General features: G+C 42.6%; 1 protein-coding gene across 2 annotated transcripts in view; it reads right to left on the bottom strand.

Annotated features, from left to right (window-relative positions):
* MED1 (Mediator complex subunit 1) overlaps positions 1-14,310 on the bottom strand; it is a 66,475-nt gene that overhangs the window by 34,422 nt on the left and 17,743 nt on the right. For both annotated transcript variants that reach the window (XM_071693463.1, XM_071693472.1), the window contains exons 5-7: positions 9,904-10,038; positions 5,751-5,862; positions 1,687-1,888 (exon numbers count right to left, since the gene is read on the bottom strand). In XM_071693463.1, the coding sequence (XP_071549564.1) occupies positions 1,687-1,888; positions 5,751-5,862; positions 9,904-10,038 (449 nt within the window). The remainder of the gene's footprint in view (positions 1-1,686; positions 1,889-5,750; positions 5,863-9,903; positions 10,039-14,310) is intronic.

Raw genomic sequence — 14,310 nt, 5'->3', positions numbered from 1 at the left:
GTTGGTCCTAAAGCCTCCTCTGACGTACGACCTACTCAAATACATAATTCATCTATTATCTGTTTCCCAAGCATAAACATATGATTGTCTGGATATAGACATATAACACCACTTGCACAGTTCAACTTTGAACCTAGCCATGTCTCTTGCATAAGCACTGCATTTATCACTGTCTATGGCAAATCATATATTTCAAGCATTTTTCTTCACAACTGTCTTTCATAGGTTTATGATTAATTCATACACAGAAAATGAATTACATGAAGTATAATAATAAAAAAAATAACAAAAATATGGGCAGTACAGCAATGTAGAGTTTAGAATGTTTCCATTTAAGGGAAGGAAGTGCAGAGTGGTTGTTTCACAGTTCAAAATATACATCTTAACTGGTGAATGATATGGTAAGCAGTATTCTTTATATATTTTTATATATATATTTCTCTTTAGTTGGTTAATGACTAATTTATGCACTACAAATAAGTTACATATTACAAAAAACAACAGAAATATAGGTTGTTTAGTAAAATGTTTGCAATTCAAACAGGTGAGGTGAGTCTTGCCTTATGCATAGACTAATCATTATCTACATATTTTGAAAGACTATATAACAAAACCATACCTAGCCTATCCCTGAATCCTAGAGAAATATGGTTATCACAAATAGGCACGAGCCCTGTCAATCATTATCTGTATGTGTTCTATATCATTTTTATTACTTGAATAATGTTTTGAGTGTTATTTGGTAAAAGACTTCCATTATTTACATGCTGTTTTACGTTTCTTCTTCTTCCCCCCCCCCTCTCTCTCTCTCCCCCCTCCCATAGTCCCTAACCACTTATTTACACAGAAATGAATGGTAGGACACAGCACCATTTGAAACCCCAAAAACTTTTTTGGTATCTTTTTTCATGCTGTCATGACCTTATTATACCTCTGTAATTTATGTATTATGTTCTCCTTGCCTTTATATATGGGTACTATACTGGCACTGTACCTAGGCTACACAAACATTAAGAGCCTAACCAACTGGTTAACAATGTGGTCACCCCTTTCTTGAAAAACTCGACTGCAATCCCATCCACTCCTGCTTTGCTACAATACATCTCATTCAAGGCTTTCCCTACCTTCTCTCTTTTCACCATACCATTCACAGGTTCTGCATACCACCTCTTCCCAAACAAACCATATCATCTAAAACATTCAGCAGGCCTTCAAAATTCTCACTCTACCTGTTCTTTGTCTATTACCAGTTACCCATCTGGCCCCTTCATTACTCCTGTTTGTTCCCTTGCTCTCTTTACACTATTAACATCCTTCCATAATATTTACTGCTCTCTCTAAAGATCATCATTACATTCTCACAGGCCCTCTTGCCCTACTCTTGCATCTTTCATTTGATCGGCCACTTTCTCTTGTAGTCCTCCTAAAATCTGCATTCCTTCCCTGTAGATACTGTCCATACATTTCTCTTTAGTCTGTCACTTGCAATTTAACCTCCTCATCCCTCCACACACTACTTTCTCTTATATATCAACATCCTACTTTCCACATGCCTTAAACTTCTCTCACACTTGGTAACATAAATACAAAACTAAATACTAAAACAAAACTGTATTAAATACGGGTTATAATATGGAAAAATGATATAATGGACCTTACAAGAGCTTGAATAAGCCCTTAACTTACTTTTTGCCATTAGCCTGTTTTGTAATTATCATTAGTGTGGTGGTTTGCAGTTTGTGTGAATTAGAAGCATCAACATTAACAGTGACGTAGTGAGAGAGCTCACGGGAGGCAGGTGTGTCTGCAGTCAAAGTAACTGAGCGACCAGCTGCAACATCCAAGAGCTCATATGGCGACACAAAGTACACCAATCGCATAGCATGACCTGGAAAAACATTTACCAACTTAATTAACCTGACGTATAAAAATCTGTTAAATAGGAACAGATTATTCCCTCTAGCCCTCATCAGCTGGATTAATTTGGGGTAAAAAAAACTTTTAGCCCATTTCTGGCTATAAAACAATGCAAACCAGTACTAACAAATCATCTTTCAACCAATAAAGCCTACTATTAAATGCTACAAAATTACCCCTAAAAATTCACAGGCAATCATACTTTGAATGGACTAAGAGATCAACTGCTTTCCTATAGAAATGCTAAATATTATCAGCATGAATACATACATATATGTTAATAAAGTAGCATAACATAAAGTGTGTGAAAGAAGAAAGTTAAGAGTAAATGTGAATAAGAGCAAGGTTATTAGGTACAGTAGGGTTGAGGGTCAAGTCAATTGGGAGGTAAGTTTGAATGGAGAAAAACTGGAGGAAGTGAAGTGTTTTAGATATCTGGGAGTGGATCTGGCAGCGGATGGAACCATGGAAGCGGAAGTAAATGATAGGGTGGGGGAGGGGGAGAAAATTCCTGGGAGCCTTGAAGAATGTGTGGAAGTCGAGAACATTATCTCGGAAAGCAAAAATGGGTATGTTTGAAGGAATAGTGGTTCCAACAATGTTGTATGGTTGCAAGGTGTGGGCTATGGATAGAGTTGTGCGCAGGAGGATGGATGTGCTGGAAATGAGATGTTTGAGGACAATATGTGGTGTGAGGTGGTTTGATCGAGTAAGTAATGTAAGGGTAAGAGAGATGTGTGGAAATAAAAAGAGCGTGGTTGAGAGAGCAGAAGAGGGTGTTTTGAAATGGTTTGGGCACATGGAGAGAATGAGTGAGGAAAGATTGACCAAGAGGATATATGTGTGGGAGGTGGAGGGAACGAGAAGTGGGAGACCAAATTGGAGGTGGAAAGATGGAGTGAAAAAGATTTTGAGTGATCGGGGCCTGAACATGCAGGAGGGTGAAAGGCGGGCAAGGAATAGAGGGAATTGGATCGATGTGGTATACCGGGGTTGACGTGCTATCAATGGATTAAATCAGGGCATGTGAAGCGTCTGGGGTAAACCATGGAAAGTTCTGTGGGGCCTGGATGTGGAAAGGGAGCTGTGGTTTCGGGCATTATTGCATGACAGCTGCAGACTGAGTGTGAGCGAATGGGGCCTTTGTTGTCTTTTCCTGGCGCTGCCTCGCGTACATGAGGGGGGAGGGGGATGTTATTCCGTGTGTGGCGGGGTGGCGATGGGGGTGAGTAGGGGCAGACAGTGTGAATTGTGTATATGTGTGTGTCTGTGTGTGTATATATGTGTGTACGCTGGGATGTGTGGGTGTGTATGTTTGTGTGTGTGGACGTGTGTGTGTGTGCATGTGTGTGGGGGTGGGTTGGGCCATTTCTTTCGTCTGTTTCCTTGCGCTACCTCGCAGGCGCGGGAGACAGCGACAAAGCAAAATAAATAATAAATAAATGTTAATATATGTAAACACACAGTTTCAAAACAGGACAATTTACAGAACTGATTGATTCAAAGTTCATTTCATTTGAGATCACATGCCTTCTAGATGAATGTCATCTTATCTACATCCAATAATAACATTTCAAACTCAGTTCATGAGTTACTTTTGGTCATTACTAAAAAGAAGTTTCCAATTATAACCTTAATTTTACCAAGTAATACTCAAACTTCTTCAGTTTGGTTCAGGTTAAAATAAAACTGTGTATATCTGGCTACCAATTTGTGATTATTTATTTGTACACTACAAAAAGGGAGTATTACACCTACTGAGCTCCATTTTTTAATCTATCTGAACTATTATACATCTGTAAGTGCTTTAAGACAATGTTTACCATTCACTGTTTTTCACTGAGTCCATTTCTCATCTTCAAATTATCTGATCAGTTTTTGTTATGCCCTTTAGTGCTTCAATTTGAAATTTCTTCACAGCTCTTCAAGCTCTCTCATCCATTTTTGTTTGCCCTTTAGTGGTTCATTTTTCATTCCTTTGCATCTCTTCAAAATTTTTTATTAATTATCTAATGCCCTTTGGAGCTTCAATTTATATCACTTTACAAGGAGATCAGTTTCAGCATTATCATATCAATTCCAGCATCTTTAGTTATGGAGAAACTGTTGCTGTGGCCACCCCTCCGAAGGAGTTCCAATTGGAATAGACATCAGATATGTATATATTTTATTTATCTATTTATTATACTTTGTCGCTGTCTCCCACGTTAGCAAGGTAGCACAAGGAAACAGACAAAAGAATGGCCCAACCCACCCACATACACATGTACATACATACATGCCCACACACACACACATGTACATACCTATACATTTCAACATATACATTCATATACATATATACACATGTACATATTCATACTTGCTGCCTTCATCCATTCCCGTCGCCACCCCGCCACACATGAAAAAAAGCACACACACACCCATGCGTGCGCGCACACAAGGTAGAGCTAGGAAAAGACAACAAAGGCCACATTCGTTCGCATTAAGTCTCTAGCTGTCATGTGTAAAGCACTGAAACCACAGCTCCTTTTCCACATCCAGGCCCCACTAAACTTTACATGGTTTACTCCAGATGCTTCACATGCCCTGGTTCAATCCACGGACAGCATGTCGACCCTGGTATACCACATCGTTCCAATTCATTCCTTGCATGCCTTTCGCCTTCCTGTATGTTCAGGCCCTGATCACTCAAAATCTTTTTCACTCCATCCTTCCACCTCCAATTTGGTCTCCCACTTCTTGTTCCCTCCACCTCTGACAAATATATCCTCTTTGTCAATCTTTCCTCACTCATTCTCTCCATGTGACCAAACCATTTCAATACACCCTCTTCTGCTCTCTCAAACACACTCCTTTTATTACCACACATCTCTCTTACCCTTTCATTACTTACTCAATCAAACCACCTCACACCACATATCGCTCTCAAACCTTTCATTTCCAACACATTCACCCTCTTCAGCACAACCCTATCTATAGCCCATGCCTCGCAACCATATAACATTGTTTATTCCTTCAAACTTACCCATTTCTGTTCTCCGAGATAACGTTCTTGCCTTCCACACATTCTTCAATGCTCCCAGAACCTTTGCCCCCTCACCCACCATGTGACTCACTTCCACTTCCTTGGTTCCATCCACTGCTAAATCCACTCCCAGTGTATTACTGATAACCTACTAGTGCTTAGTTAAGACACTGCAGATTGTGTTCTTGCTAGCTGACTAGTTTAAAGCAAATGCATCTGGTTTATGATTCATCATATAACTGTTTTGTATGGAAGTTTTAAGATTTTTTCCTCTATTTTTGAAACTTTGTCTGCTCTGGCTTGTGAATATCTCTAACTTTTTATTGCTTTTGAATGTAGCTTAAAAAATTAATGTTAAGAGCTCATGATGTAATGAAAGGTGAAAGTTATGAATTAAGCTGTTGTCAATGCTAGTGAACAATCAACGTTCTACCTGGAGCAGGCTCCTTGTGTCCTCATTACATGTTTTCTATTTTATGGCATAATAAATCAACTAAAATTACTAATCATTGTCCAATGAATTTCCATTTCAGTGTTTTGGTGAAACCATGGAAAGTAGCTCCCTGGACCTACTAAGGTCCCTTAAACTAAAGATGATTCTATTAATGTGGGATAGATTTTGAATCACACATTTCAACTTGACTACCGTACAAGAAAAGAAATACATGGTAAAGCTTTTCATATAATGCCTTATGATATAAAATATGGAAAGCATAAAGGTAAAAAAACGAAAACAAATTACCATATACTAATTTGATACTTCACATAATTTTCTATCAATTAAAAATAATGTCAAAGTATTCACCTCCACGTCGCCGTTGTAAAAGACCAACTGGTGATTTGAGAACTAGTTTGTACGGGTCAGTGATGGTCTCTTGGGCTAGCTCAAACAGCTTGGTGAGATCAGTTTCTAAGGCCTGAAAGACAAATATCACAGGTATTAACTACATGTGGCTATGTAATTCAAAGCACTTTACATAGCATAGCTCTTGTAACTTAGTATAACAGCCTTGTTTATATGATGACATGAACACAGTAAACTCTTTTGCTTGATAAGTTAACGTGCAGACGTGTGTGGGGGAAGAATCAAGCAGGCTTTACAACCATTACAGGCAAAACGCCATCAACCTACAGGTTGTTTGTACACTGTGACCTCGCAAAGAATATATCTGTTTGGTGACTAAGTGATAAGGAGGAACACTAACTACCTCGCTGTTTTCTGAAACCTCCTCACTACTACAGCTCACTGGTGATGGGGCTGTGAAATACTCCTGAACTTGCTATTCACTTCTTCACATATCCTTAAATCATCCTGTACAATTCTTTCTTCTGAATGCCTTAGCCTAATTAGCTGCTCTTTTAACGATAATTCATTTCTGATACATCTATGAAAAAGTCTTGGATTTTTGCCTGCCTTGTCTACAATATTACTTTCTAAATTTCTTTGTTCTCCCTTTCTTATCCTGCTATACTTGTGTCCATGATTTCCCATCCTTACCAAACACTGGCTGTATGGAGTGTTGCCTATATCTTTGCTACTGCACACTTTGAAGCTCCACCTACTGATCTAGGTTACCAAAGAAACTGTTCATGTTTATGTAGTTTCTATAATCATATCTCCTCTTTAGGTCTTGTTTCATCTTTACTCTTTTAACTGCCTCATTTACCACGGTCAATCTTTAACAATACATGATAAATTTTTCCAAGTAATTCTCTTTTTCTTACACTTGATCACTGTTTCCCACATGAATGTTAATGTGAGAAGTAAGGAAGAGGAGTTGCTGAATCAAAAGGAAGAAGTGAAAGGAAGATGGAAAGAGTATTTTGAAGAAATGATGAATGTGGGAAAAGAGGAGGCAGCATTTGTTACATGCATGGATATGGAGTATGGAAGGAAGATAATGCAAACTGAAGGGCCAATAGTAAAAAGGAAGAAGGGCAATAATGAGGCTGAAGGTAGGTAAGGCATGGATGATGGAAGGAAGAGGATACAAGTGCAAGGGCCTATAGCAAAAAGGGAGGTAAAAAGGGCAATAATGAGGCTGAAGGTAGGCACCTGGAGTGGATGGGATTCCAGTTGAAACAATGAAGTATGGAGAAGAAAGTGTGATAGAGCAGATGCATCTGATATGTAACTTAGCATGGAAACAGGAGGTTGTGCTTCAGGATTGGGTGAAAGCTATTATTGTTCCTTTATTCAAAGGAAAAGGTGCTAAGGATGTATGTAGCAATTACAAGGGAATAAGTCTGTTAAGTATACCAGGAAAAGTGTATGCAGGAAAGTGACTGAATGCAGAATAAGTGAAGAGCAAGAGGGTTTTAGGAAAGGTTAGGGAAGAGTGGATTAGGCTTTTGTGGTAAAGATGACCGTGGAAAAGTATTTAGCGAAAGAATGAAGTTGTACACAGCTTTTATGGATCTGGGGAGAGTGTGTGACAGAGATGAGTGGAATGCTTTATGGGATGTATTAAGGATATATAGGGTTGGGGGACAAAAGCTGGTTGGTGTGAAAGCCTTCTATATGGGAGCAAATGTATTAGTGACAGTGGGTGGAGATGTGCAAAAGTTTCGGTAAATATGAGGATGTGAGGCAGGGCTGTGTTATGTCACTGTGGCTTTTTAATATACGGATGAATGGAGGAATAAGACAGATGAAAGCAAAACTAGGGAAAAGGGATGCAGAGATGGTGTGGCAGTGAGATATGGTGGCTAGTGGCAAGCCTGTTTGTGGATGATACTGTGCTGTTTAAGAGTGAAGAGGGGTTGCAGAAGGTTGTAAGTGTGTTTTATTAGGTAAGTAATCATTGGCAATTGAAGGTAAATTTAAGTAAAGCAAAGTGATGGAGTTTGAAATGAAACAGAGCTAAAGTATAGATTGTGTAAAACCATATAGAATGTAAGAAGAAAGTGTACTACACTGTGCTTTGGATATAGGGGAGAAAGACTGGAAAAGGTGAGAGAATTTAAGTATTTAGGAGCTGTCTTGGGTAAATTTGGTGATATGGAAGGAGAGAGAAGGGAGAAAGTCAATGGGTCCATTGGTAGAATAATGAAAGGTAGAGGTGTAAGAATGGAAGTGAAAAGAGGATTAAGAGATGGCATTGTCCTTCCAACCCTGAGCTATGAAGCCAAAATATACACAAGAAACGTGTCACAGAGGCTATGAAAATGACTATTTGAGAGGAGCATGTGGTATGACAAGATGGAATGCAGAAAGAAATGAAGGGATGTATGAGAGATGTGGTATGGCAGGAAATGCAAAGGGAATGAATTGTGGAATTCCCATACTGCAGACCCTATAGTAGTTGGTAGGCAGCCAACAACCATAGAGGTATATTGTCAGTACTACCCATCTAGGTACAGGGAGGGTTAGTGATGGCTGCGAAGAAAGCCAGCACCTCAGTGGTTGTCAAGTTGCCCTCCTCTGACCCAGGTAGCAGTCTTTTCTTTCAGCCTCACCCACATGTGGATTAATGGCATTCTGTCCACAAACATACAATCTCTACTAGTCATACATAACACTTGACAAAGCTTAACTCACACAGTTCATTCTACCAAACTCAAGATTTTCCTGCAGTGAGCGCTATGCACTACCCCTGCCTTTTGGCATAATTGTAGGAGTAGTAGCTAGAAGTAAAAGGTAGAAATATTTAGGCAGGAGCATTAGGTAGAAACACTAAGGAGAAGTAGTTGGTAGGAGTATTAGGTAAAAGTAGTCACTATGAACATTAGGGAGGAGCCTCTGCAAACACTGTGCTAGAAGTGCCCTCCACCAGTGAGGCACTAAAAGTTAAGAAGCAGCTCTGGAGCTTACAGATTATGGAGACTCTATTGCCATGACCACCTCCTTGAGGGAGTTCCACTTGGAACAGGTATCAGAGATACAGATAGACAGACAGAGTGTGTGAAACATAATTCTTTGAGGTAGTTTGGACATGTGGAAAGAATGCATGACTGGTTGTTTACAAGGAAAGTGTATGATAGTACATTTAAAGGAGTTGGTGTGAGAGGAGGACCACCTTGGGACATGGGCAAATAGAGTGGAAGAATACAGGAGAGAGGGAAACAATGGAAGAAAGCATGGAATGGTGTATGTGAGGGAGGCAGGCAAGGACAGGGAAAAATGGAGGCACTTTTGCCTTTTGAAGGGAGTTACTGGGAGGAATGGGCATAAGAGATATATAGATAGATTGACCAGCTTCACTGTGAAATATCAGCTGACTCATGCCATTTTAGTCTGCTTATACAGAGCTAGAAAGCCTTCTGTTGTTTCTGCTGATATACAGGCTCACTTGATAAGCATAATTACTCAGATTTAAGCACTCTCTTTATCTCAGAACCAACAGATGTATTAACATCTAAAGGCACACACTTTCAACAGAATCAGCAGTACAAAAGACTAGATGATTGTCATAAACTAGTGTGAATATTCTATCATCTCTGATTTCTGTTGGTCTATTTCTAAAAAGCTTTCCTTCTTTAATTCATTATACTGCATTACTAATTAAAGCAAAGTTGTTCATTTGCTATGTCTACAACCATCAAAAGCATTCATCATCTATCAAAAGCACTCATCAGCTCATTCATCAGCTAAGTCCACAAATATCATAATTCTCATTTGCTAAGTTCACAATCACTGAAACATAGTTTAAATCAAAAGCATGTGCATTTTTTATTCTAAAAACATTAGGTTTCCAGGACAGCACAGGACTAGTAAACTATGAAAATAGTCTGTCATTCAGTCACCATACTATCATGTTAGGTTGTTGGTTCCTGGCTCAGTTAATGAACTCCTCATTGCAGGAATTATAAATAATACAGGATATCAATCACATACATATACTTACCTCTGTTCTTTTTTGTTACAAATAACTGTTGTAGCAGAAAACCCTTAAATTACAAATGAATTTGTATTTCTAAACAATGACTTCATGATATAAATTCTCCCAGTGACATACCTGTAATGCTTGAAATGCTTTGCTTTTAATTTTCTTGTCAGCATTTAACTGATATATAGATGAAAATCCCTCCAGATGAGCTGTAAAGTCTACAAAATCCCCACGGCTAAGACAGTCCATAAGCTCTGGTGACGACTGTAAGAAAAAATTCATGTTAGCCTTTGTGTCTTGGCAAAAAATCATGTAACATATAAATTTCCATGAATCATCTTACATATTCATCTACATTCAATTAGCTCTAAATCTGAAGCAGAGGTGCTTTCTTAATAATACTAGGTAACAAGGTTTTCTCACAGAGCAGTGACAAAGCAACACCTAAAACTTTTAAAAAAAAAATTACTTAAGCTAAGAAAACTATTGCCTATATGAAGCCACTGCCTTGTTTGAGAACACAAAACACAATTTTTCTTCTGTGTTCAGTCCTACAAACATATTTTCTCTAAGAATATAATGGTCACGACCTTCCAAGCTTCACAATTTGTAGTGAGGAAGCATTAGCCCTCACTCACCCTTTGCTAGCCAATTAATCAAGATCATAGCAGCAAGCTCATTTCAAGCTCACCTGTAGTTAACTGATGACCACTACCAGGCTGATGTCACTGACTAACTTCCAGCCTATTACTCATACTTGTCTTGTAAGTAAACTCCTCTTTCTAACACTGATTGGGTAATGATACTGTAATCTGTTAGAAGCTATCTATTACATCCCCAAATTTTCCACCAAGGGCACAAACTAGCATGTGAACTGTAAACTTACTTGGTCCAATGATGATACTATGGTCTGGCAGTCAACCCCATTAGGCTGAAAGTGTTCAGAGAGCAGCAAGTAGTACTCTGAATCAGAGGTAAATAGCTCCGGTATTACCTTGACTCATGTGAGTCACCCCTTTGTTAGAACTAGGGTGTGCAAAAGGTGTTTGAATACTTTGACCTTAGTATTGATTTCAACAACTGCAATATTTTTTTTCTCAATCTAATAATCATGTTTAATGCAGAATTGTTGAATCCAGTTTCATTGGTTCTGTGCATAATTTTCATGTACCTGAGAGCCATTTCTTATTCAACAAAATCATATGCAATACACATAAGAAATAGCTAATAGCTCTCTTAGAGCCGCACCTGGATTATCGCTTGATTTTATAAAGCCCACTAGCCGAGTAACTCCAAGTGATTTGCAGCTTTAAGCCCTAGCTCCGTTAATTGGGTATCCAGCATCCCAAACAACAGCTGAGAGTCGGAAGTGATCCAGCTAGCTTACTGGTATAGTAGGATCACTACTAAAGGGCAATCCCAGGACTGAAGCGCAGCGGCAGTGTCCATCTACTGACTGCAGTCCTCTACTTCCTTCGGGCAGTAGTACTGTGCGACCTGAGTCGGAGCGTCCACCCTTGTCACGGGTTTTCGCTTCGTGGTACCCGTCACGCATAACCCATTCCTCAGAGAATAGCGTGCCAGCCACTGCTGGTATGTCGGGTACCAACTCCAGCCACGTGGGAACGGACGACGACCGTTCACCCACTTGCCCACATTGTGGGAGGACCTTTGCCAGCTTTCGGGGCCGTAGGGTCCACGAGAGGCAGGCACATGCAAGCTCCTTCCATCAGGAGCTAGCGACCAGGCACGTCATATCGAAGGCTCGATGGTCCGACGAGGAGGTGGAGCTCCTCGCTAGGGCTGAGGCTGAGATGGCAGCTGGTCCCTCATTAGTTGCCGGACAGGGCTTGAACCAGCGGTTGCGGGAAATTGTTCCATCTAGGTCCGTTGACTCGATTAAAGGTCTCCGACGCAAGGCGTCATATAAGACCAGGGTTCAGGAACTGATCTTGAATCTCAATCCGGTACACGAGGACGACGAAGGTGAGGTGACGGATGGGGAGCCAACTATGAGGCGTGTCCCAGCCGCAAGGGTAAGCACACCGCGGGGCAACACATCGGAAGATGCCCCGCGGACAGGGATGTCCGTGGGAGCGGATTCCAGTGGTGAGACGTACATCCCTCCCACGGTTTTAACTGTCCCTGATGTCCCGCGGGTACCCCAACAACCCCAAACAATTGCTTCCTTTGTGGCGGAGACTGTCACATATCTTGACTCTTTAGGCCCTGGCCCCACAACAATATCGTGGGGTGAGGACATCCTAAATGAAGCCATCGACCATTTGCGTCGTGGTGACAGCCTTGCCGCTATCAGGGGAGCCGCAGAGCATGCCACTCATGTGGTAAACTCCTGCCGCTCACCCGATGACCGTCCAAATCGTGGAGGAGGAAATTCAAGACAGCGAGCGAACTCTGGCCGTGCACGCCAAGCGGAGGAGGTTCCTTTACGAGGAAATAAGCTTAGACGTGAACAATACCGGAGAGTACAGAGGCTCTATCATGATAATAGGTCTCTGGCCGCTGGACAGGTCTTGAAGGGTGACTGGGAGGTACCGCCAACTTCGGTTGGGCCGGATCGCCTTATTCCCTTTTGGGGGGCCCTCTTCTCCCGGCCGTCTGAGCCCGATACGCGTGCCATAACCGACTATGACCCAGAGAGTGGACAACTAGCAGAGGTTGTCACCGTAGGCGAGGTAGCACACCACCTCAAAGCCACCCGAACATCTGCCCCTGGACCTGACGGGATGTCGACCAGGTTACTGAAGTCCATCCCCCCAAGGATACTCGCTCAGACATTCAACCTGTGGATGGCTACGTCTACCCTACCAGAGCCACTCAAAGCCAATCGCACAGTGCTAATACCTAAAGTCCCCAATCCCACTGAACCAAAGGACTATAGACCGATTACCATCTCATGTGTCATAGTCCGACTGCTACACAAGATCCTTAGCAGCCGCATTACGCGCCTCATCAAGATCGATGATGCTCAAAAGGCATTCGTCCCTATAGACGGATGTCTTGAGAACCTCACGATCTTAGATGCGATCGCCGGTCGTGCGCGGGCACACGCCCACGGTGTGCACCTGGCATTCCTCGACATGGCAAAAGCATTCGAGTGTTTATCACAACACTATCGAGCGGGCCATGTCGCGGAAAGGCATTCCTGCCGCTGTCAGGGCATATATTATGTCGTCGTACGACCGGGCCTTCACCCACATTGAAGGAAGCGACGATAATGCGAACAAGGTGAATATGACTCGTGGGGTCAAACAAGGTGATCCCTTATCGCCTATCCTTTTTAACCTTGTGATTGACGAGGGAATCACAAGAGTAAAAGAGACAGGCGTGGGAGTGAAATTGGGTGACCAACGGGTATCAGCACTTGCATTTGCTGATGATCTGGTTCTGGTAGCACAGACGCCCACTGGCCTCCAGAAGGCAATTGATGTTATGGCTGAGACCCTTGCGGGGGGTGGACTTCAAGTCAACCCGGGAAAGTGCCGTACCCTCAGCATGGAAGTCGACGGCAAACGCAAGACTTGGTATGTCAATCAACAGAGGACATTCCAAGTCTTGGGCAGCGCTGTCGGTTCCATGAATGCTGAGGACGAGTATAAGTACCTCGGCATCTTGGTCGGATCTAAGGGGCGGCGAAAGTCCTACGGCGCCCTGCTAGAAGAGGGGCTCCTAAACATCACCAGAGCCCCTCTAAAACCTCAGCAAAGAGTTGCGTTGCTTGTGGGACACTTGGTGCCCAAGCTCAATCATCGACTGGTGCTAGGTGAAGTTTATAAGACGCAGTTAGCACGTATGGACAGGCAGGTGCGAGTGGCAGTACGCCGCTGGCTCCGCCTAGCCCATGACGTGCCCTGCGCATACTTTCACTCGGCTACAGGAGATGGGGGCTTGGGTATACCGGACTTTGTCTCAACCGTCCGTCTGAATAAACAGGCGCGGTTCGAAAAGTTGCTCACCTCGACCGACCCGGTGATTCATGCGGCAGTTCGGGAGCCTGCAGTCATGAGCAAACTGCAGCGCTGGGCCGGACCCGCACGCATTGCTGGTCGGCAGGCGGGTAACAAGTTCGAACGCCTGAACGCATGGAGGTCCAACTTAGTCAGTACTGTTGACGGAGCGGCTCTCGCTCCATCTGCTGCCGTGCCTCAGGTCAGTAGATGGGTCACCAGCGGGAACCGTTTCATGTCCGGTTCTGACTATGTGAAGGCCGTCCAAGTCAGGATAGGCGCGCTGCCGACCCCAGCCAGGGCGTCCAGAGGCCGGCCCGAGATCAACGGTCTCTGTGACACCTGTCACAAACCTGGGACACTGGGGCACATCGCTCAGATGTGCCCTCGTACCCATGGGGGTCGTGTCAGACGGCACGACAACATCTGTGCCTATTTGGCCGGACGTTTGAGACAGAGGGGGTACCAAGTGGTCTGTGAGCCTCGCATCCCTATTGCGGGGTCCTTTAGGAAGCCGGACATCGTGGCTTCCAAAGGTACAGAGGCCTGGATAATAGATGCCCAGGTC

This window comes from Panulirus ornatus, chromosome 4, assembly GCF_036320965.1.
Source record: "Panulirus ornatus isolate Po-2019 chromosome 4, ASM3632096v1, whole genome shotgun sequence".
Lineage (NCBI taxonomy): Eukaryota > Metazoa > Arthropoda > Malacostraca > Decapoda > Palinuridae > Panulirus > Panulirus ornatus.
The sequence above is the reverse complement of the archived record's forward strand: the minus strand, read 5'-3'. Positions and strand labels throughout refer to the sequence as shown.